This window comes from Mus pahari, chromosome 1 (genome assembly GCF_900095145.1).
Source record: "Mus pahari chromosome 1, PAHARI_EIJ_v1.1, whole genome shotgun sequence".
NCBI classification, from domain to species: Eukaryota; Metazoa; Chordata; class Mammalia; order Rodentia; family Muridae; genus Mus; species Mus pahari.
Genome location: NC_034590.1, coordinates 50580095 through 50603883, shown reverse-complemented (window position 1 = coordinate 50603883; position 23789 = coordinate 50580095). Strand labels below are relative to the sequence as shown.

Genomic DNA, 23789 nt, shown 5'->3' with positions numbered 1-23789 from the left:
AGACTTCATAGTTCCTTCAACTGTGCAAGTGTTTTGCCCCACACAAAATAAATATTTGGGCATAAATTAGCAGACGTACTCTGTCATCTCACATTTACTTGGGAACAGGTTCACAAACATAATTTTTATCGCTACCTAAATAGGCACTCTCTCCCCCGGCCAAGCACAGATGGTGACGCCCACGCGTGAGTGTTCGTGGGATCTAACCTCGATCCCACGAAGGAAGGAAGTCACTCATCTTCACAAGGTCACGCTGTGAACAACACGGCGTGACACTCAGTGCTTGCTTTGTTCACATCTATATCCTATTTAGTCTTCTCCAGTCCTATTCTCACTTCGGAGGGATTGGCGTATTATCTGACATTGTCCAGCTGAGCTTTGACTTTTAAAGCTCTCGTGCCTCCTTCTGGATTACACTTGCCTACATCCCAAACACACTTAAAGAGAAAATAACTCCATACCTGCAACGGTTGACTCTGTTTCCCCTGACCCTTCTGAAGAAGAGAGGGTGGGGGCGTCTGTCAGGGACATGGTTGTTTCTGCTGTCTGGGTCTCCTCTCCTGAGAATGAGGGATTTGGGGACTCGATTTCTTGAAGTGTCTCTGTAGGGTGCTGGGTAGGCTGGGCCCACTCGGACTCTGCGATGGTGCTGCTGACGGCAACATTCACCTCTGAGGTGTGATCAGACCATTCTCCACTGATTTCAGTCCTGTCTCCAGAAGCCATGGGTGTGACAGAAGGCACCCCCGAAGCGCCTGTGTCTATGTCGGAGGTAGTGCTAGAGTCTCCGCTCACTTCCGGAGCAGCCGACCCCTCCCTGGTACCTTCCTGAAAGGTCCAGGGGTTGCTGCTTACCTCTGTGCTTGGGGTTGTCATTTCCAGATCTGTTTCATGGAAGGCAGAAGTGATTCCATGCAGATCTGGGAACTCAGACAGTTTACTGCTGGCCTCAGGGGCAGCAGACACTCCCACGCCAGCCTCGGGGTAAGCAGATGGGTCACTGCTGGCTTCTGGGACTGAAGCTTCTACCCCAGACCCTGGGAAGTTTGTTACAGCGCCACCAAGGTCCCCAGATGCTGAGGCTTCCCCACTGGCCTCAAAGAGCCGGGGAGTATATGTCATAGAAGGACCATGGCCAAGTTCCTGGGAAACAGTGGGTTCAGTCACACCCTCCACTAACTCTGAAGTGATTAAAGTGACTTCCGGAAGCCCCGAGCTTTCCCCACTGCCAGTTGTGGCAGCTGTGGATTCTCCACTTATATCAGTGGTGCTAGAAAAGTCTCCACTAAAATATGGGGAGTTTGGTGTCTGCGTGCTGGGTTCCGCCTGCCCAGACTGCAATGTGCTTAGGTCCAGAGACCCAGAAAACTCCCCAGATATGTCTGGTGTTCCAGAATGGGCACCACTGAATTCCAAAATGCCCGACGGTCCTTCTCCAGCTTCTTGAGCGGTAGGAGCCTGGGTTCTAGATTCCACCAAAGTTCTGTCTACAAGAGACACAGTGGGGAAACCAGAGACAAGTCCACTGCCATCAAACGCTCCTGAGGGCAAGCTGCTCCCAGTCTCAACTCCAGAGAATTCTCCACTGACCTCAGCTACTCCACTTGGGAGGCCACTGAACTCTGGAGTGGGGGATGTGACTCCACTGGAATCAATTGCTCCGGAAGATTGTCCACTGATGTCCACCGTCCCAGATGTGCCAGACAGATCCGTCTCCCCAGAAGGGAAGCCACTGAGTTCCACAGATCCTAACCCCTCTTCTTCCCTAAATGTGGTAGGGGTCACTTCAACAAAACTGGTGTCCACAAATGTAATGCCGGAAGACTCTCCGCTGCCACTCATGGTGCCAGAAGCCGGGTAGGGGGTTCCGGGTACTGTTCCGCTGAACACTGGGAACCCTGAGGGCTGCCCACTGAGATCAGAAATCCCAGAGGTTTCTCCACTCACAGATGTTGTGCCAGAGGACTGGCCACTGCCAAAGAGAATTCCAGACCCATCTCCACTGACATCTGGTTGTCCAGAGGACAGTTCACTAAGCGCAGTCACTCCAGATGTCACAGTGGTATCAGGAATCCCTGATGGCTGCCCACTGATTTCAGGAATCCCAGATGTTCCCTCGCTGATGCCAGAAGACCCAAATGGCTGTCCGCTAACATCAAAAAATCCAGATGTTTCTCCACTGATATCAGGAGATCCGGATGCTTGGCCACTGAGTTCAGTTCCTGAAGGGAGACCACTAATGTCCACACTACTGTCCAATTCACCCAGGGGCAGTCCTGATACTTCTCCTGAACCACTGATGCCAATGGTCCCCCTTCCTTCCAGTTCACTGGCAGTGGTGGCTGTGATCACTTCCACTAAGGTACTGTCCACAAGGGAGACAGTTGGGAAGCCAGATGGAAGTCCACTAAAATCAGGCAGGCCAGAGGATGGGCCACTTCCAATGTCCACTCCAGAATATTCACCACTAAATCCAGAGGGAAAGCCACTTGCTTCTGGAGTTTGACCACTTCCTAGAGTCCCAGAAGGAAGCTTGCCAAAGTCCAAGACCCCAGAAGCAGACCCTACTAAGTCTTCTTTTCCAGAGGGCAAGCCACTAAGGTCCTCAGCTCCAGAAGCTGGGGTCTCTAGGCCTTCTTTTCCAGAAGGAAGTCCACTGAGGTCATCACCTACCCCAGAAACAGAGGTCTCTGGGTCCCCTCTTCCAGAAGGAAACCCAGTAACATCTACTCCTGAAGCAGATGTCTCTAGACTACCTCTAGTAGAAAGATCAAGATCTTCCACTCCAGAGGCAGAAGTTTCTAGACCCTCTCCTCCAGATGGAAGACCACTCACACCCTCTACTCCAGAAGCAGAGGTGTCTGTACCATCTCCTCCAGAAGGAATCCCACTAACATATCCCCCAGAGGCAGAAGTGTCTAGACCTTCTGCTTCCGTAGGAAACACACTAATGTCCTCTATTCCAGAGGCAGAAGTCTCTAGACCTTCTCTTCCAGAAGGAACTCCACTGACATCCTCTACTCCAGAGGCAGAAGTTTCTAGACTTTCTCTTCCAGTAGGAAGCACAGTGATGTCCTCTACTCCAGAGGCAGAAGTCTCGAGACCTCCTCTTTCAGTAGGAAGCTGAGTGACATCCTCTGCACCCGAAGCAGATGTTTCTAGACTTTCTCCTCCCGAGGGAAGTCCACTCAAGTCTCCCACTCCAGAAGCAGAAGTTTCTAGACTTTCTCCTCCAGTCGGAAGTACACCGATGTCCTCTATTCCAGAGGTAGATGTTTCTGAACCTTCTTCTCCAGAAGGAAGTCCACTGAGGTCCTCTACTCCAGAGGCAGAAGTCTCTAGACCTTCTCTTCCAGTAGGAATTCCACTGATATCATCTACTCCAGAGGTAGAAGTTTCTAGACCGTCTCCTCCAGAAGGAAGTCCACTGGTCTCTTCTGCCCCAGAAGCAGAAGTTTCTGTGACTTCTCCTCCTGAAGGCAGCCCACTAAGGTCTCCTGTTCCAGAGGCAGAGGCAGAGCCTTCGGGGCTCTCACCTCCAGAGGGCAGCCTGCCAACTGTGGGAGTACGGGACCAGGGGACTTCTTCATCTCCTGAGGCAGACCCACTTTCTACAGGCAGGCCTGAGCTTGTTGTGGGGCTGAGGCCACTGGAGTCAAGGTCACCTGAGGGAAGGCCACTCTCAATGCCTCCTGAAGGCTGCCCACTGGAGTCGAGGCGTCCTGAAGCATCTCCGCTGCCTGTGAAGTCACCACTGAGGTCAGGTGCTCCCGATGCCTCCCCAGAGCCTGGCAGCTCTGTTGTGCTCGGCACTGCAAATGAAGACGTGTATGGCTCCTCTGAGGTGGAAGGGACCATTGAGGCAGAGGGGCTTTCTGTGTGTTCCAATGCTTCTGGGAGGGTGGGAAGCCATGTGGGAGGGATCCCTGGAGGAAAGAAGGAAGTCAGGGTGAAGTGTGGAATGGTGAACTCTGCTCCATTTAGAGTCATACCCTTCCACAGAAAACACCTTTTAAGAGCATGGGAACAAGTCAGATGATCGCTAAGGGATATGATTTAAGTATTATGACAAAGGAGGTAGAAAGGGGAGAGAAGAAGGATAAAGAGATGGAAGGAGAGAGGAAGAAAGGGAAGAAAATTAAAGGAATGAGAATGGCCTGGGAAGCCTCCTTTACAGCCTCAGGGACACAGGCTATAAGAATTGTGCTTGTGGGTCTCCAAGGGCTGACAGCTACGTTGCCCACTGGAAGTGGGGAGGCACCCCTGAAAAAACCAAGTTTCCCCTTCAAGTGCTTCCATATCCAAGAGATAAAGTGTCTCTTATATCCAACTCAAGGGTTTCATATGTGGGCTAGTAGGGTCTTGGTCCACAAGTGAATTCCAAGCCCCAGTGCTGGTAGAGAGGCTGGTTATTCCAGCTTAGGGCCCATTTGTATAAGCCCTCCTGGTGATGCTGGTGCTGTTAGAGTGGGAAAGCCCATCTCTAGGTCAGCAGAGCCAGGCGGTGCTGTTTATAAAGACACCTTGGCTTTCAAGCTGAGGTCCCTATTCCAGAGGGCCTGAGAAGTAGAGCAAGCCAAGCATCCCGCCGTTTGAAACCTGATCACATCCCCCTTGCCTTGTTTTTGTTGGTATTTCCAATACAACTTAGATCTAGGTTTGGTGGTGCAGAGGCTAAGGCAGGAGGATTCCAAGTTTAAGACCTGCCTGGGCTATACAGTGAGTTCAAGCCCCCCCCCCCACTCCCCCCCTCACCTGGACATTCCATAGCAGGCAGGTGTGTAGGGTTAGTGCACGTGACTTCAGGGTATGACCCAGAGCCCAGCTATACCCACCTGGAGGTGGGGATGTGCCCACTGGGGTGTAGGCTGGCTCCCATTCAGTCTGTTTTTCTGGCTCAGTGGTGAAATACGGCACTTCTGTTGTCTCTGGCTCCAAGGGGACAGCATCCACACCAGGTCCCACCCGAGTGACGATCCAGTCCTCTATGTCAGACGGTGATGTGGGTGTACCACTTTCTTCTTCTCCTGGAGAGGGCACTACTGACGCACCTGTGGAAGATATGGGAGGTGAGGTTCTGCCCTTTGACCGGAGTCCGTTCTGCCTTGTCCTTCAGGGACAGAGGAGCAAGGGGACCCTGAGGTACACCTGTACTGTACAAGAACCTTGCTAACCCACCCCAATCTCTAAGTCATTGACAGATGTTTGCCATTGTATTTACTAGGTAATGTCACCATGTGCCCTCTACCCCAGCAGCTTAGGACAGAGTGCTCTGGGGGTATCTCTACCTCACAGTCTACCATATACGCTGGACCTAAAGTCTTTCTGCTTATAAATATATTTTACCATAACAGAGAAGGGACTCCATCTAACAAGTGGTGACTTGTTACTGTGACTTGCCCAAGGTCAGTGGCTTAGAAGTATCAGGGCGAATCACTCAGTTCAAGATCAATCATGATCCTGTCTGCCTTGAAGGCAGAGCTAGATTCTGAGTGTCAGTTCCCTAAACAGGAGGCTCATCTTTAGATTCCACGCAGCTATCACAGCATTTGCAGTGGGCAGGGTGAGGGCAGGATTCATAGATGAGGGATAATTTTTGATTTGGGGGAAGCCAGCAGCCTAGAGGAGGTCAGGCAGGAGCCAGACTTCTCTGCAGCGTGATAAAAGGTTTAAAGCCTGGCATGGTAGCACACCCTTTTAATGTCAGCACTTATGAGGCAGAGGCAGGCAGCTCTCCATGAGTTCGAGGCCACCCTGTTCCGCATGGCAAGTTCTAGGACAGCCAGGGATACATAGTGAGACCCTGTCTTAAAACAAACAGACAGGGGCTGGAGAGATGGCTCAGCAGTTAAGAGCTCTGACTGTTCTTCTGAAGGTCCTGAGTTCAAATCCCAGCAACCACATGGTGGCTCACAACCATCCGTAATGAGATCTGACTCCCTCTTCTGGAGTGTCTGAAGTCAGCTACAGTGTACTTACATATAATAAATAAATAAATAAATCTTTTTAAAAACAACAAACAGACAAATAAACAAACAAAAAAGAGGTTTGAGTCCATTGAAGGTCTTGGGTGGGTGGCGGAAGTTATGGTTTACTACGAGGTGTACTGGTTTAACCTCCAAGGCCCATTGCAATGACCTAGACTAGGGCAAGGGCATCAGTGACTTCCTGGGAGGGGATTGGCCCTCTTAAATGGACTTTTGGGTTTTAATTAATTTATTCATTTTTTGAGGTAGTACGTTTCTATTCAGCACAAGCTACCCTCAAAGTTGTGGCAATCCTGAGGGCTTAAAGAGAAGCTGTGCTTCATTTTGGCATGTTTTATCTTCTTAGTTTTTTGCTTCTTTGCTTTGATTTTCATTTTAGCAGTGTTTTATTGTTTGTTCATTTACTTTTTATTTTTATTTATTTATTTATTTTTGTGCATTGGTGTTTTGTCTGCAAGTACATCTGTGTGAGGGAGTTGGATCCCCTGAAACTAGAGTTACAGACAGTTGTGAGCTGCCTTGTGAGTGCTTGGAATTGAACTCCGGTCCTCTGGAAGAGCAAACAGCCAGTGCTCTTAACCACTGAGCCATCTCTCCAGCCCTATTGTTTCATGCATTCATTCATTTTTTTATTTTTTTAAAGAGAGAACAAATATCAAGTCAGGTGGGTAGGGAGGTAGGAAGGATCTGGGAGGAGAAAAATATAATAATTTTTAATAAAAAAAACAAAGGCAGGCAATCAGAAAAAGATAATGCATAGTGAAATATAATGCTATGTCTGTTAATTTTAAGTTTTTAATTAAAATTAAAATGTTAAAATTATACACATTAAAAAAAAATAAGGCTCCCCCCCACCAGGCATGGTGTCACATCACATGCCTGTAATCAGAGCACTAAGGAGTGAAGGCAGGGGGATCAGGAGTTCGAGGCCAGCCTTAGCTACATGATACTCTTTCTTAAAATACAAACAAAAAATAAAGTAAAAAGGTGTCCGTCTAAGACAGAGAAACTTGGAGGCTTTTAGTTAAAAGCAATCCTCGGGCCTGGCGAGATGGCTCAGTGGCTAAGTGTGCGTACCCCTCTCACAGAGGGCCTGAGTTTGAATCTCACACATGCCTGAACTCTACCTCCTAGGGGGTCTGATGTCTCTGGCTTCCAAGGGTTCCTGCACTCTCATGGACATGTGGCCCCCCCATATACATAATTAAACATGGTAAAAATAAATCTTAAAAAAATTAAAATAATCCCGGATTCCTAAGAAGTGACACGGACACTCAAGTTTGGTATGTTATGTTGAAGCCAAGGTTCACAGTGGTCTACAAGCTTTATTCTGGTGAATGTACCATTAGCCTATATGGGCGCTGTGAGAATTGAACCAATCAGGGCCTAGCGTACCGCTCTCAACTGTTTAACTTGTAAGGACGGCTGATACTATAGTGGTAGTGCCCGCACAGTGTGGGTCAATTAACCATGTAACTGACTGGTGCTTGACAAGGGACAACAGAATTATTTGATTACACTTATTGCAAAGATATTTACAAGTACAAGAGAACTGACAAGAAGGTACAAGTAAAGCAGTATATAACAGAAACACATATGGAGCATTTCGCATATACTACCCCAACTAATATTTGTATGTAACTTCCTTTGAAGTAGGAGCCACCTGCCGCGGTTTATAGACAGATTTAGTGACGACAGTACCTCGGAAGCAGAAGGCATGGTGCTTTGACAGTGGGTCAGGGAGGCCGGTCTGGTTGGGGTAGAGGTAGACGGTTCTCACGCCCGGTTTGTCCCCGCCACAGGCAGGCCGAGGGGTGACGATGGGATATCGGAGGGTGCCATCCGCCAGCCAGCCAGCATAGCACTTGTCCAGGCCCTGGCTCCAGGCGGCATAGAGCTGGCCGGTGGAGGCCAGGGTGGCGTTTTGAGCTGCACAGAAGGCCCACGCTTCCTGGAAGGTGAACTGCTCAAGGCGTGTGGCGAAGAACACTTCCCCTGGGGACAGAGGCAATGGCGGTGTGATGATTCATGTGTGTCATAGTACTGTTCCCCCTGCTCTGAGGTAGAGCTCCTGGCTCCCCCACCCTGGTCACCAGGGCTGTTCCTATCTACCATATAGGAGTATGTGGCAAGACTCCTCTAGGCCCCGGGCTTACTCAGTCACCACCTCCAGCCCCAAGGCTACGCCCTTAGATCTCTTTGGATCCTGGGCAGTAGAGACCAGATTCTCAACTTTGTCCTGAGTAGGGAGTTCCTGGGACTTGGGACATCCCTTACTAAAAACGACAATGTCACAGCTGAGCTGGGCCAAGCTAGTCTACCTATGAGGAGTTAGCTCCTACCCCTGACACCCCCTTTTTTAGGTTCTCCTCTTACACCTATCCTCCCTTCCCTTGACTAACAGTGAGGGTTCAGCTGGCAACCCTCCCCCCCCCCAAGCCCTCTCAGCTCTCCGCTCTCTCACGGAGCTTGGTGACTGCTGCAGACCCGATTCCCATTCCTTTGGGGTTTCAGCACCCACATATTACCCAGGGCCCTATCAGGGTTAGGGAGATGGAAGGTCATATCTACCCAGCGTTTGTGTGTGCCAGGCACTTTTTAATGTGTCTCAGCGAACACTCAGAAGATCCTCTAATGTGAGTATTAAGCAGACATGTTTTACAGATGGGGGAACTTAGGTTTACAGAGGTTACGGGAGTGGCTATGTTTAAACGTTTCCAGAACACCGGCACTTTCCAGTTTGGACTCAGTGGAAAGGCAGTTTGGTGTCGTTCATGGCAATGTAATGAAATGAGACAGAACAGGTCTGCAGTTGAATACGCTTGGGCAGTGCCGAGTTGCAAAAAGTTAAAGAGGTTTTAGGATGCAGGACTTCTCGGTCGGGGCCTTGAACTTGCTCATGGGCACTGGGAAAGGATGCCTAACATTTATTGATAATAAATTGATCAATTCAGCCACGAAACCCATGGCTTTCTGAAGGACCAATGTCACACGACAGCAGAAGGGGGAAGTCCTATGAGCCTTTGGCAGAGAGAAGGCATTCGAATTTAAAGAGGTGAGGGGCAGGCCTGCTTTCTATCTGGTAAGCTGTGTGGGAGCAGGCCAGCATAGGTGGTGACAGTTCTATCCCTCCCTTCTGTGACTCCCCCTTAGTCCCTGCTGGTCTGGGGATGCAATAACGTGGCCTGTACCCTCAAGCTTGTCCACATAGCAGTAGACATCATAGGTTTCTGATGATGGGCGCACGCCATAGGTCCTGACTCCTGGGCTGCTGTCTTTGTCACCCACACATGGGGTTCGTGGGCTCACAATGGGGTACCTGTGAAAGAGGATGGAAAGAGGGTGAGGAGCCATCCTGGGAGTAGGAAAGGTGTATCTTACCCCTTGCTAGTGAGCAAAGTGCTGGTTCCCCGCCCCCCTCCAGTCTCCCATCCCATCCGGGTGATGTGTCAGGCTAGAGGCTTCCTGGTTGGGGCTGGAAATGGCAGGTTTGTCCTTTTACCTGACGGTCTGATCCTGCAGCCAGCCAGCATCACACTGCTCATAGCCTGCCTCATAGGCAGCCTGGAGCTGCTCAGGAGAGGCAATGACTGCCCCGGTGTGCATGCAGGCCTGCTGTGCCTCCTCAAATGTCAGAGAGTATCTGGTGGAGCCTGGGCGATAGTGGAATACAACTCCTGGTGGGAGCGGAGAGGAAGAAACAGAGGTAAGACGGATGCTTAGGCCATCTGTTCTAAGCTTAGCTCCTTTGTTTAGACATGATAGGTAGATCTGGGCGATTCCACTTGAGGTTCCACTTGGTGATATCATGAAAGTCATGGCAGATGACAGTGTCATCCCAGGTTGGGGCACCATCAAGACCCTATACCAGACTAGATTTGCATTCAGGGATCAGCTGGGCTCTGTGCTGAGTGACATCCCTGCCCGAGTATAGAGAACCTCTCCTACCTAACCTAAGAGCTGCAAGTGTTTTCCAGAGAGAACCAGCTAACTGTATCAGACTTTTCTTCCTTTCTGTCTTCTCCTTCTTCTTGTTGAGATAGAATCTTGCTGTATAAATCAGGCTGGCCTTGAACTCACAACTCTCCTGCCTCCCCTTCCCATTCTGGGATGCAGATGTGTAGTGTCACACCTGGTCTCTAGACCAGGCTTTGTGGGACAATGGGATTTCATTCAAGTGCTTAACTCAGCCACAACTGTCCTAAATTAGCCACAGACAAAGTCTTAAATAATCGGATGCAGCTTTGATTCAATCAAACTCTATTCATGGGAACTGAAATTTGAACATATTTTTGTTACATAATTTTCACGTATCACAAAATACCTTTTAACTCCTCCCCTTCCTCAGTTATTTAGGACTGTGACAGGCACTGTCAGGTCACTGCTCCCTCAGGACAGCTGCGCTCAGCCTGCTCACTGAACTTGGCTGATTTCTATTCTGGTGGGAGGACAAGGTCAGGCAAGGCCATGGGGTCACCCAGAGCAATGGTTTTCAAGTGGGTCTATTTTGTGGTGAACCCTGTGGTTCTTTCATCTGCTTGATCTATACACTGTTTTCCACAGGTGACTTTATTTGAGGTTAATGATTTGTGACCAAAGAGTGGCCACAACTGCCCTGCCTGTTCCCCAGGAGTGTACTTACCCCCTGGCAAGCGGGGCTGACCAGGGACTTCAGCTGCACCTGGAGAGATGGTCACTCGCACCACCAGGTCCTCACTGGCGAAGGCAGTGGCAGAGTCCGGCCCACGTGTGACTTCCGCAGGAAAGCCCCAGGGTCTGGTGGCTTCCCCAGTTCTCTCCTCAGCCTCTGGGAAGGCTGTGCTCCCCACTTCAGGGGCAAGTGTGAGGGCCTCCCCCGGCTCTGAGATAGTGGGGGACAGGTCAAAGATGGGCTTTGCCGTGAGGATCACGCTGCCCAGGGCCTCTCCCTCCGTGATATTACGGGGCAGGGGCAGCTCCAGGTCTGGCCAGGTGACTGTCTGGATGGTGATGTCGTCTTCACCACCCACCCCGAAGAAGTTTTCTGGGATGTCTACAAAGTCTTCACCTGGGATAGGAGGCAATGACAGGCTTTAGTGCTGAGCTCAGGGCTGTTTTGAGGGGACAAGAGTTGAATGTGCCCCATTTCCTTCCATTTGGCTGGAGCCAGGCACCTGGCCCTGCCCACCACAAGGGACTCAGGTATCTGAGTTCTGTGGCTCTTCCTTTCCCTTGGGATGGTTCCAAGCCTCCCACAGATGCCAAACTCTGAGAATGCTAGAGTCCCTTATATAACTTCTGGGCCACTGCTGGAATCTTGTGTCACTTTTTGGTTGCTTCTAATTCATCGTAGAGTGTGTGCACCATTTCAATAGCTAGTAACAGCTGTTAAGAGTTGCGTAACGATGGCAAGACAAATTCTGCACCTATTCAGTATAGATGCAATTAAATTATTAATAGGAGTCTGAGGTTGGCTGAATTTGTAGAAGCACTAGGCTACTCCTGGTACATTGATCAGCTAGCTCATTGCTTATCAAATAAGATCAGTTCCTATTTCTGCCTCCCCACCAACTGCACTTTGTCTGCTCCGGGTCCATCCAATGGGACAGTGTGAGGAAGGGAAATCCTGAATCTTGCAGACATGTTTTGTGTATTGATGCAGGCATCATTGGGGAACTGCCTGTCTCAGAGTCCTGGACAAATGAGGGACTGATAAACATAAGGTAGTAATTAATAAAAAAGAGTATTAGTGAGGGTGACACTTCCAAAGAGTGGTCAGATTAGTGGTCAGATCATCAAAAAAGAGAAGAGAGGCTTTTGGGAGAGAGGGTGTCCCTCTTCACATAAGATTGGGCTGTAGAAGTGAAATATGAAACGAGCTGCTTTTGTATGGAAGAGCTGGGATTCAAACCCAAGAAAACAGTGGCTCCGAGTATATACTTTAAACACTGTTCTGTGTGGATCTGATGAAACTGGGCTGACTACATTGTGACTCCATTGTCTCTACATTAAGAAGCAGTGAAAATCCAAGACATGATAAAAAAATATGCGGTTCAGAAACTCAGCGGTCCCTTCCCAAGACCTTAGTGGGATCTGATATCGGTGGCGAGAACCCCCTTCCCACCTTCAGCCCCAGTCCCACCTGTGTAACAGATGGCGTCATAGCGGGATGAGGGATCAGGATAGCCTGTCTGGTTGGCGTGCAGATAGACAGTCCTTACACCCAGGAGGTTGCCTCCGCAGTTGGGTCGAGCCTTGGAGATGGGGTAGCGCACGCTGCGGTCCGCCAGCCAGCCAGCGCTGCACATGTCCATACCGCCCTGCCAGGCCAGGTAGAGCTGGCCTGTGGTGGCCAAGCGTGCCCCTAGCCTCCGGCACTCGTTGGCTGCCTCTTGGAAGGTGAATTTCTCCGGGGATGTGGCATAAAAGACCTCGCCTGTGAAGGACATATTACACTGGGTGAGGGTTCCGCTCACATCCCAAGCTGCCTGTGTCCCTGAGAGGTCCGCATTTTTTCCCGGAGGATTATCTTTTTATCCTTGGTTCTGTGTTAGATATCTCACGGCTTGTCTGTCTGTCACTCCACACTCTTCATTCCTTTCAGAACTTTTGGGTAGGATGTCACCAATCTCCTAACAAGCCCTCCCCCCCCCCCCCAAAAAAAGAAAACTGCCCAAAGAGCAATGGGTGGAGCAATCGCGAAATCAGAAGCCCAGTTGGTTGCTATTCACCCTCACACCACTAGGGGAGCTTTCCTTTAATATAGGCACTACCCATTCCTAGGAAACCATCCCAAATTCAAAATCTGATGAGAAAAGTCCTCACCTTTTGATCCCTTAGAGTACTGCCTTCCAAACCAGGGCCAGTAGTACCCAAAGAGCCCATTAGAGGGTAATTTGGGACTAGCTTTTAAACAATATTTCCTAAACCTGGCAAAGCTGTGTTTGAGGATGGGGTGGAGTTGTGGGCAGTCTCTGATCACGTATTGGGTAGTTTCAGGTGTCCTTACTCAGCGGCTGCTCAGACAAAAGAACTGTTGTATTTTTCCTGGGTTAGTCAAACATGGGGACATGTGGTAAGAAAGGTGAGGTGTATCACCACTAGTTTTTCTCCCAGCTGGAGGAGCTTGGGAGCTATGAGAAGGATATTCAGAGAGTGTGTGGGATTTCCAGAGAGGTAGATGGGAAAGGGGTGTCATCTACAGGCCAGGGTAACTCTACTTTCAAAATTAGTACCCTCAAAAAAGAAAGAAACAACCCAGGTTTCTCCCTCAAACAACCCAACAACCCAAGCGGCCCAGGGTAGGACTTCAAGCGGGGGGCCAGGAAGTGGAGAGAGTGTAGCTGGGAAGTATGTTTGTGTGTCTGTTGTGTCTGCCCTAGAGTGCTGTAGGGAGGGAGCCCAGGGTCTGCCACTGAGCTACACCCTAGACTTGAACATGGCTTTGATGGCACTGTGGACCTTAAGGCAGGAAGGGGTTGGCCAGAGATGCTGAGATCCCGGATAAGAGGGGCAGTCCCAGAGGACTCTGGAATTAGGGGTTTGGGGGTGGCACCGGATTGTTGTGCAGATGCTTATGGCTACTGAGGACCCCTTCAAAGCGAATAGCATGTATTCCAGCAAGAGACCATTGCCGTTCATAGCAGGAGAGGACCGAGGGAGGGCAGTGGTCCAGAGGAGGACTCGTGTAGCTATCCCACATGTGATCGTGGTGATGGGGACGGACACGGCATCTCGCGGTGAACCGGCTTTCTCACCCTCCATCTCCTCAGCGAAGCAGTACACATCATAGGTCTCATTGGTGTCCCGGATTCCATAGGTTCTCACTCCAGGGAACTCGTCCTTGTCACCATAACAACCTTCCCGGGGAGTGTGGATGGGGTATCTGTTGAGAAGTCAACGCGAGAGTGTGACGCTAGGAACGGAGGGGACCCCAAAGACACTGTCCTTGTAGCCATCACCTCCATAGGTGACAGAGACACAAAACTACCCCTGTCCAAGTCTGCTCTGCGTGCCTGCTGCTCCTCCAGTCTCAGTGCTGCTCACAAGTCTGGCTGCCTCTGCTTCCAAGTGCTCCTGGTATCAAACACTCTCTCCCCCAAAGATACACTCCACGGAAAAGGTCAGAATCTTGTGGGCTTTGCAAACCATGGGTCCCTGTGGTGATCATCTGTACTGCAGCAGCACAGAGCAGCTACAGGCAGTGTGTAATCGGGTGAGCATGGCTAAGTTTCAGCACAACAATATTTATTTACAGAAACAAAGAATGGATTGGTTTGGATTTGGCCATGGTGCCAACTTGGCACCACTTGAGTCTTCTGTCTCCTAAGTGAAGCAGGGGCCGGATTCTCTTTACACTTAAACTAAGGTTCAGAAATGTGAACTGATTTGTTGACAGACACACAGCTTCCAAATTCCAGGGTCGGGATTGGAGTCTAGCTCTTCCTGAGGTCAATATGTGGACTCTTGCCATATTAGACTGTTGTCTGACTTATCTTTTGTTTGACTACTAATTTTTTTTTTTAAAAGATTTATTTATTTATTTATTACATGTAAGTACACTGTAGCTATCTTCAGACACTCCAGAAGAGGGCGTCAAATCTTGTTACGGATGGTTGTGAGCCACCATGTGGTTGCTGGGATTTGAACTCTGAACCTTCGGAAGAACAGTCGGGTGTTCTTACCCACTGAGCCATCTCACCAGCCCCCATGTAGCAAGGGCCAGTCCCAGTTAGTGTCAGCTGTTAACATGACACAGTCTAGAGTTATCTGAAGGGATCTCAGCTGAGGGGTTGCTCAGATTAGCTTGTGACCAGGTCTGTGAGGTCTTGAGCTTTGATCAATGTAGGAGAGCCCAGCCTACCATGGAAGATACTATCCCTAGACAGGTGGACCTGGGACGTGTAAGAAAGCTAAGTGAGTGTGAGCCTGTGTGTGAGCCTGTGTGTGAGCCTGTGTGTGAGCCTGTATGTGAGCCTGTGCGTGAGCCTGTGGGTGAGCCTGTGTGTGAGCCTATGTGTGAGCCTGTGTGTGAGCCTGTGAGCCTGTGGGTGAGCCTGTGAGCCTGTGTGAGCCTATGTGTGATCCTGTGGGTGAGCCTGTGAGCCTGTGTGTGAGCCTATGTGTGAGCCTGTGTGTGAGCCTGTGTGTGAGCCTGTGTGTAAGCCTGTGTGTGAGCCTGTGTGTGAACCTGTGGGTGAGCCTGTGAGCCTGTGAGCCTGTGTGTGAGCCTGTGAGTGAGCCTGTGAGCCTGTGTGTGAGCCTGTGTGTGAGCCTGTGCGTGAGCCTGTGTGTGAGCCCGTGTGTGAGCCTGTGTGTGAGCCTGTGTGTGAGCCCGTGTGTGAGCCCGTGTGTGAGCCTGTGCGTGAGCCTGTGGGTGAGCCTGTGGGTGAGCCTGTGGGTGAGCCAGACCGTGAGCCACAAGCAGCCTTCTCCCACGGTTCCTAACTGCAAGTGTTTCTACCCTCACTTACCTCAATGATGGACCGTGACCTGGAAGAAGCTGGAATAAATTGTTTCCTCCCCATCTTGCTTTTGATCAGTGTTTAATTTCAACATCAGAGGTGAAACTATAACAGTATTGTGTGAACTTGTGACCTAAGATCCCCTAGCCTGTTGTAGCTTGTACAGCTGTCTTCCTGAGGCCTTGTGGGCCGGCTTTGGGGCTAGCCTTAGGATGCACATGGGGTGCACAGATTGCCTTTACAGACTTGAGACACTGTACTGGGATGCTTCAGGCAGGCCTCTGTCTGGTCTGCTTTGCCATATGGCTCCTAGGATTCTCTCAGAAAAGATGTTTCTAGACACTTGATGTATGTATGTCTTGTCTTACAAAAAAAAAAGATATAAATAAGCAGGCAATATAAATATATTTATATATACTATGCAATATATAACATATTGTTGTAATATGTATTATAATATAATATATGAACAGGCAATATAATATAAATAAAAAGGCAATAACTAAAAATAAATAAAACTCCAAGTTAAAAACTGACAAACAAACCAGAAGCAAAGAAACATCAGGAGGAAAAACAGGCAAAGAGGGCAGTGGCACTCAGAACAAGGTCACTGGTATTGTCTTCTCCTGGGAGAGTGAATAATGAGGGCCTGGGATGGGACACTGGGTATGTATGTTGACAAGTCTGGACCCTAGACTGGCCAGAGGATCATGTTCCTACCAGCTCAGTGCAAGTCATTGTCCCACCCCATCGTCTGCCTCATTCTGCTAGGCCTCTGGTACTTGACTCTCAGCTCTGACAGGTTTTCCTCTGAGGGTCGGGGTCTCACCTGACTGTCTGGTCAGCCAGCCAGCCTGCATCGCACTGGTGGAAGCCATCCTCGTAGGCAGCCTGCAGTTGCTCTGGGGTGGCAATGATGGCGCTGTTCTGTAGGCAAGCCCGCTGTGCTCGGTCAAAGTCCAGCGTGTAGCGTGTGGAAATAGCTCTGTAGTGGAACACAATTCCTGTAGGACACATGGACCAGATGGAGAGCAGGTTAGGTGTGAACCCTTGAGAAATGGTGACCAGGATCCAGGGGACCTTGGGCACTGCCTGGTCCAGGCTGACGTAGTTTATTATAAATTTTTTTTATTGATTTGAGAATTCTATACATACCTAAAATGTATTTTGATTATATGTACCCCAACTTCTCTCCCTGGACACTTCTAGCTGTACCTCTAACCCTTCACCCCTTCCATTGAGGCCAACTTGTGCTACCTGTGTATTCCTGGGTGTGGGGCCATCTACCGGGGTGTGGCCAACCCACCAGGGGCTGTACCCTTAAAGAAAACCGGTGCTTCCTCCCCCAGAAGCAGTCAGAGCAGCTGCCAATAGATCCTTAGCTACTGAAGTTTGCTCTTGTTGGGACCCTGTCTCCTCTCCACCCCACCCCACCACCTTCACATGGTGCTCACCATCCCCTTGTAAGGCATTCCCCTTAAAATACATTTAATAATTCTGACAATAAGAAAGTTACTGGAACAAAGGCAAAAACTGTCTCCTTGTGATTTTCTTTTTGTCACCCCAGGACGCTCTAATCCCTTCTCCCTACCACCAATCTAGGGGATGAGACATGAGGGTTCCAGGTCTTCAGTAGTTCAGGGGCATCCTAACGAGACCTCTTAGAGACAAAGGAGACCAGGAAGTGAATCTTCCACCACTTCTTTGACCTCTGAAGCTGCGAATAAAGGAGGAGGGGGTGGAGATGATGCCAGGATGATGTGTTAGGAACCCACTTTCACGCATTTCTAGGGTCACGGCAGATATGCCATTTAACTCATTTGCTGAGGTGCAAAATGGGTACACTCACAAGGCTGCTGTGAGGTAGGAGACACACCTCTGGGTATGTCTGTGAGGGTTTTACTGAAGAGGGAGGAGCCACCCTGAAGGTAGGTGGTACTGTAACATGGTCCAGGGTCCCAGAGTGGAAAAAAAAAAAAGGGAGAGAGTGATCTGAGTGAGCATTGGGATTCATCTTTCTGCCTCCTGACTGTCGATGCAGTATGATCAGCTGCCTCAGACGCCTACTGCCATCTTGTCCCTACCATGGTGGACTGTATGCCCTCGAACTGTGAGACAGAGTAACACCTTCCTCCCTCACGTGGACTCCTGTCAGGTCTCTGATCACACCAGCAAGAAACACTGACATACCCAACAAGTGAAAGGTTGTTGGCAAACAAACTGCCAATACCTGGATGTATTTATGCGCCCCACTCCTAGAGTCCCAGTCCCACAGAGAACAGTAGGGCATGATAAGGAGAAAACAGGTATGCAGAGGAACTGAGTAGGAGACCTTGTCACCAAGGTGCACACTACTGAGGACATCATTCTAGCTCTTTCTACAGGCAACATGGCGTCCCCAGTGGGAGGCCCTTCACCTTTCACTACGACCTCCAGGGTGGCTTCGCTGTCCTCGATGCCGTGCATCACTTCACAGCGATAGATCCCAGAGTCATTGGAGCGAAGGTTCTGGATCTCCAAGGTGGCGTCGCTGGGGATGGCTGGATAGTTGGGGAGTGACACCTTGTCTTGGTAGAGGCCGTTGACTCGAACCTGTCCTTCAGTGGCCACCAGCAGTACCACCTCCTTTTCCTTGGAAACACGGCTCCACTTGATTCTTGGGGTGAGGGGGGCAGTGGAGGGGGCAGTGGTCACAGGATGCATGGGGTCGATGAAGTAGCAGGGGATGGTGAGGGAAGACCCTAGGAGGACCTTCAGTGGGGACGGTTGAGGGATGCTCACGCTCAGTGAGTTGTCATGGTCTGTGAGGGAAGGGTGGGAGGACAGACAGATGCGTTAGGAATTATAGAGAACACAAGTCTTTGCCTCCCTCCTCCCGGGCCTGGAAATGCAGTCACCCAAGAGGCCCTTATCCAGCCCACCATGTGGGAACCCATGTGGGAACCTGGGATTCTCCAGGTGTCTTCCCACCCTAAGACAAAAATTCAGAGTCAAAATAGAATTCCAGAAGAGCATGAGAGAGACCTCAAACCTTAGACACCAAGAGGGGATGCCAACCCCTAGATAAACAGGACCCTCGTTCTTAGAGTAGTGATATGCTTGATCCACAGATTTTAGAAAAATATATTGGAGTATTTATTTTGGATATCATGAGTTCTCCACAAAAGATTTGTGTATGGAAGGTTTGTCTGTGTTAGGAGAGGTGACTAGATCTGTCTGTCTGTCTCTCCCCTCTCTCTTCCCCCTCTCTCTCTGTTTCCAGGCTACCACGAGGTAAACCTCTCTCCTCCACTGTACCTTCAGACATGGCGTTTCTGCCTTACCACAGACAAGCTGTTTTCCTGAGACATAGGAAGACACTGTCCTACACATTGGGCATAATAATTATTAGGATTACAAACTTCTCCACAGCCTTTAAACTTGAGACACAGGACTTCAAGATAAATATATCCCATTCTGGGAGGTCAGCTCTGGGCTTTAACTGGACCTTGTAGAAGGGCAAGGCTATTTAAGTCAAGGACGAGAAGACTGGGGAGAATAGGAGGTCAGACTTTTTTTTTGGCCTGTAGAGTTAGAAATATGGAACTGGATAGGACTAGGCAACATAAAAATTATGGAGTGTGTCAATAGAGAAGACATAGTGTTTCCTGAACTCCATTGGAAAGGGAGCGAGAGAAACAGCCCTCTATACAGCACCTTTCATGGCAGGTCTAAAATTTTTATAACCCTTTCAAGGGATGCGACAGGTTGAAGTAAAAATGTTTAAGATAGTTGTGGGTGGTAGAGACATAGCAGGTTAAGGCTAGGGGAGCCAGGAATGTCTGGAGTCCAGCCTGGATCTTTTGATGTCTGGACAGATTCCACCATCTCTCCACAAACGCCTCCATCTGCTGCCCAGCCCTGACGCCGGTGGCCACAGCCTGGCTCTGTAGCCATGGTCCTCAGGGGATAGCCAGAGGCCAGGTTGTCGAAGCTCTCAGCCAACCCTAGTGGACTGTTTAGCTAATGTGGACACATCTCCTGAGGTGATGGCTAGGCTCTCTGAGCATCACTGGAGGTCCAGATAACCACATCTCCATATTCAAAAGCTGTGAATCAGGCCAGTATGTGAGTGAATAAAATACTGAGTGTCTTTCCATTTGACCATGGAAAATTTTTTCCATGACCCTGAAGTCCTGGAGTTTTGTATTGGCATACAGTGGGTTGAGGGGAGGGAGGGTGCCCAAGCCTCCTCTTGTCCCCACCACCATGAGCAAGCCATCTCTTATCCACCCACCCCCACTGTTTGGGAGGTCTCACAGACTGTTCAGCCCTTGAGTTCCAGATCCCCACACTGTGGGTAAAGTTCTTCACATGTCCCTTGAGTCAGGGTTGGGGAGCTCACACCAGGGCTATGCCTTCACTTCTAGAGGAAACCCTGTCTTTTCAGCACTGTTCCTCAGGTTCTCTTCTCTTTGGTAGTCCTACCCATGCCCCCCCCCTCTGGCTTCCCATGTCTTCTCTCTACCCCATTCACTGGGCAGTGGTTCTGAATAAGATCTCCAAGGGTTCTGTGAAGGAGGCTGAGCAACTCTCCTTGCTGAGGGCATTCAGTAGTACATGCATTTGTAGTAGGTATGTGTTGTTTTCCTACTACATCTAGAAAGGACCAAGAAAAGGCCAAAAGAAGGGGCAGCAGTGACAGTGTCCCAAAACAAAGTTGTACCCTGTACTCAGAACCCAGTGCCCACTGAATAAAGGGGCCATGCATAGAACTGTCCTCACCTGGAATTTCTTCTGAGATCACTGCAGCAATGACCCTCAGAGTCACAAAGACCAGGAGTAAAGTGGTCATAGTTCAGCTGGAAGAGACAGCAGACAGTTTAGGCACAGGTTAGTTATGGAAGAGATACCGTGATAAAATTCATGCCCAAGGCTCTGAAATCACATTGTACAGCAGGAGGTTGCCATGCGTTGAACAGTGTTTTCACTAAGAATCCTTTCCTCAGAAACTGTCATCCTTGCTTAGATTAATTCCAAGATGGTTGGTATATTCCTCCTCCCATCTTCTAGCCAGTGGAGACTTGTCCTAATGAATTCCAGTGATAGCTAATGATATGTGCCAGGTGGACCATAGATGCTCAGGTTTATACACTGTGTGAGGGGTTTTGCATAAACATGGGAATCTGTAGACCTAGATGGCCTCCCCTCTGCAGTGTGGGCGGGTCACAGCCAACCACCTGAAGGCTTTAACAAAAAAATGACCCTCTCTACAGGAAGAGAGGCCTCTCCCCTGCTGGCCTTCCAGCTGATTCCCTCCTCCCTTTGGACTTGACCTGAAGCATCAGCTTTTTCTGGGGTTTGAGCATGTGGAGCTTCAACCTGAAGATGTGCAACCAGGTGCTCTGGCCTCCTTGTGAGTCTCTGCAGCCTCCACTTGTATTGTCTTTATTCTCTCTCCTCTCTCTCTCTCTCTCTCTCTCTCTCTCTCTCTCTCTCTCTCTCTCTCNAAAAAAAAAAAACAAAAACCCTCGCCATTGCCTAGAGACACTGTTCTGTCCCAGCGCAACACATTTCTCACCTGTCAGCAATGATGTTGTGCAAACCAATCTACTGCATGCCAATCCTATGAAAGTATGTGGAACCTAGTTATGTATATAATACATGAGACTTGGTAATGACAATAAATGGGGGTTACGATGTATTTCCCACACTGTACATTGTGTCCTTGTTATTTTAGCACGCATGACTGCTTATCAGAAACATTAGAATTGAAAGAGGCCACCATGGACTCTCTAAGCAGCCCCAGACCCTTAGCCTTTATGGTGCGTCTTCATTGCATCAGTGCGCGAGTGTTTTCCTAGCATGCGTGGTACCCAGTGACTCACACATACACATGTGTGAGAACCTAGGACTCCTGCAGCCTTCTTATGGCCACGTGAATTAGACGTCAAGCTTTCCTGATTGTCATCAGCTGGTCAGTTGCCATTTATGTCCACAGATCTGTTGTTCTCCCTTGCACCGTAGGGATCCCCAACCCCAGCCAGCAAGCATAACTGAATTTATCAAGCCATCATCAGGAGCAGTGGCCTTCAGCCAACTGCATGTAGAAACAATTTGGACCTCATGGTACCACTGCCCTGGCGGGTCCACAACCATGTCACACACTCCTTCTGAGACCTGCACTGTGTGATGCCGTGCCCCATATGCTGCTGCAGCAGCAGCAGCAGCAGCAGCAGCAGCAGCAGCAGCAGCAGCAGCAGCAGCAGCAGCATTATTTACTTTTGGTCTAAGAAGAAGAAAGGAAGCCTCGGGGATGGGGCAGTGGTAAAGGGCAGATGGAGTCTGCAGCCACAGAGAGCAACCTTCATGGAGAAGCCCCTCTCCCCCAACCCCTGGCCTCCAGGCCCCAACCTCAGCTCTGCTGGAGCCCAACCGTCCAGCAGGTGTCGCTCTCTGCTTAGTCACCATAGGCTGGGCCAGCACAGCGATCAGGGCGCAGCACCCTTAGGAGCATCAAGATTGTGGGGAGGGGAGACACTGACATTTCCATCCAGGGGTGCCTGGAGAGGAACAGTCTGGGCCTAGGACAAGGGGACCTTTTCCTATCTCTGGAGCTTGGCATTTTTGACCATCCAGGCCTGAGAAATGAAAGGTCTGTCTGTGTGTCTGAGGGCATAGAGGCACATCACCCCCGCGCTGTAGGAAGTCTGGAAAGTTCCATAGTTCTGGGAAATGGCCCCTTCCTTCTCCTTAGGGATTTTATGACTTAGATACTAACCTTTAAAAAATAAATTTCTGGGGCCCCAGGTCTGGCACTTTGAGGAGACATAGAGTTGGAGAGGGGTTCTTGTTCAAGATCAGTCGACCAGTCAGCCAGGGCTAGGAAATGGTTTCCTGGAGGGTCAAGGAAGATCAGCCTGAGGTGTCTGCAGAGGGGCCTTTACCCAAGACCCAGACACAAAGCTAGCCTGTTCTTCCCTCAGAACACCCTTCGCTTGGAAGTCGTGTGTATGTTTCGGAGTTGTGTTTCTTCCCTCGCTCTCCGAACAAGCTGGACATTGTCTGGGATGCAATGGTGCTCTGTGGGGCTTGGGCTGGCTCTGTTTTTCTCCCTGGCTTAGACCAGGAAATGTGAAGGAATGAAAGGGAGGGGGCTGGTGCGGAGTGGGCGGCAAGACTAATTTTATTTCTTCTTCTTAAAACCTTTGGGATAGAATTATCGCAATAAATATGCTCTTGTGTTTGTGTGTGTTTTCTCAGTTGTAAAGAAAATAGGGAGCAATTCCATTCTGTCTGGGTTCCAAGCCTCTCAGACACTCAGTGAGGCTTTTATGCAAGGATACTGACTTTGCCAGCCCACGCTCACTCGTGGACAGAGAGACCTTTCTCAATGGGAAGGGAAGCGAGGCCGTGGGAAGGGATGGTACGTGGAGGGTGTTGAGGATGGGGAGATGAGAGGAAGGCCTGAGATGGACAGCAGTGTGAGCTCAGAGGCACAGGGGATGGCCCAGCAGAAAGCCTCAGAATCCCTGTGCGCCAGGGATTGACCAATTGGTAGAAGCTTGACCAGGAAAAGCAGCAGGCTCCTGCTTTTCATCTCTCTCTCTCTCTCTCTCTCTCTCTCTCTCTCTCTCTCTCTCTCTCTCTCTCTGTGTGTGTGTGTGTGTGTGTGTATGTCTGTGTCTGTGTGTGTGTGTGTTTCTGTCTTTCTCTGTGTATGTGTACCTGCGTGCCTGAATGTGCATGCGTGTCAGTCTGTCTTTGTGTGTATGTCTCTGTATGCATGTGCCTGTGTGCCTGTGGTCCATAGTTGAAGGCAGGGACTTCAACAGATCACGTCATTGAAAGTGTAGCTCATTCTCTCGTTCTGAATTCCTTTTTTTAGCAGCTCTGTCAAGACTCAGACTCAGGTCCTGGCCCTGCCGGGTCACTTACTGCTTATTAACACAAGACCTGTTCTTGCTGTTTCACAGATGGAGTGAGATCTCTTGCCAGTCAGTTCTTCTCATCTGGGCTGGGCACTGTGCCTCTGGCACTGTACACACACAGGCTGTAGCATCAGCAGGGATACACCAGTGCCACTCTCTCCCACCACCCTCTTGTCAGCCTGTGTGAGACACTTAGAACCCGTGGATTGGGTTGGTGGAAATGGATGTGGGAGGGGAGGCTTCCTACCTGACAGGAGGACCAGGCTAGGTGGCTTTCCAGAAAGAAAGGTCTGTTTTCATTCAAAAGCAACACCACTGCCCTTCTAAAAGCTAGAGAAACAGGAAACAGGAAAAAGGAGGAGAAGGAGGAGGATGAAGAGGAGGAGGAGGAGCAGGAGAAGGAGGAGGAAGAGGAGGAGGAGAAGGAGAAGGAGAAGGAGAAGGAGAAG

At 49.8% G+C, this 23789-nt stretch overlaps 1 protein-coding gene across 2 annotated transcripts in view; it reads right to left on the bottom strand.

The window, feature by feature from the left end:
• Acan (aggrecan) overlaps positions 1-23789 on the bottom strand; it is a 62611-nt gene that overhangs the window by 12694 nt on the left and 26128 nt on the right. For both annotated transcript variants that reach the window (XM_021194666.1, XM_029542575.1), the window contains exons 2-12: positions 20195-20271; positions 17848-18231; positions 16260-16434; positions 13724-13851; positions 12109-12402; positions 10630-11034; positions 9490-9664; positions 9179-9306; positions 7689-7982; positions 4836-5051; positions 462-3926 (exon numbers count right to left, since the gene is read on the bottom strand). In XM_021194666.1, coding sequence (XP_021050325.1) covers positions 462-3926; positions 4836-5051; positions 7689-7982; positions 9179-9306; positions 9490-9664; positions 10630-11034; positions 12109-12402; positions 13724-13851; positions 16260-16434; positions 17848-18231; positions 20195-20264 — 5734 coding nt within the window. In that variant the 5' untranslated portion in view covers positions 20265-20271. The remainder of the gene's footprint in view (positions 1-461; positions 3927-4835; positions 5052-7688; positions 7983-9178; positions 9307-9489; positions 9665-10629; positions 11035-12108; positions 12403-13723; positions 13852-16259; positions 16435-17847; positions 18232-20194; positions 20272-23789) is intronic.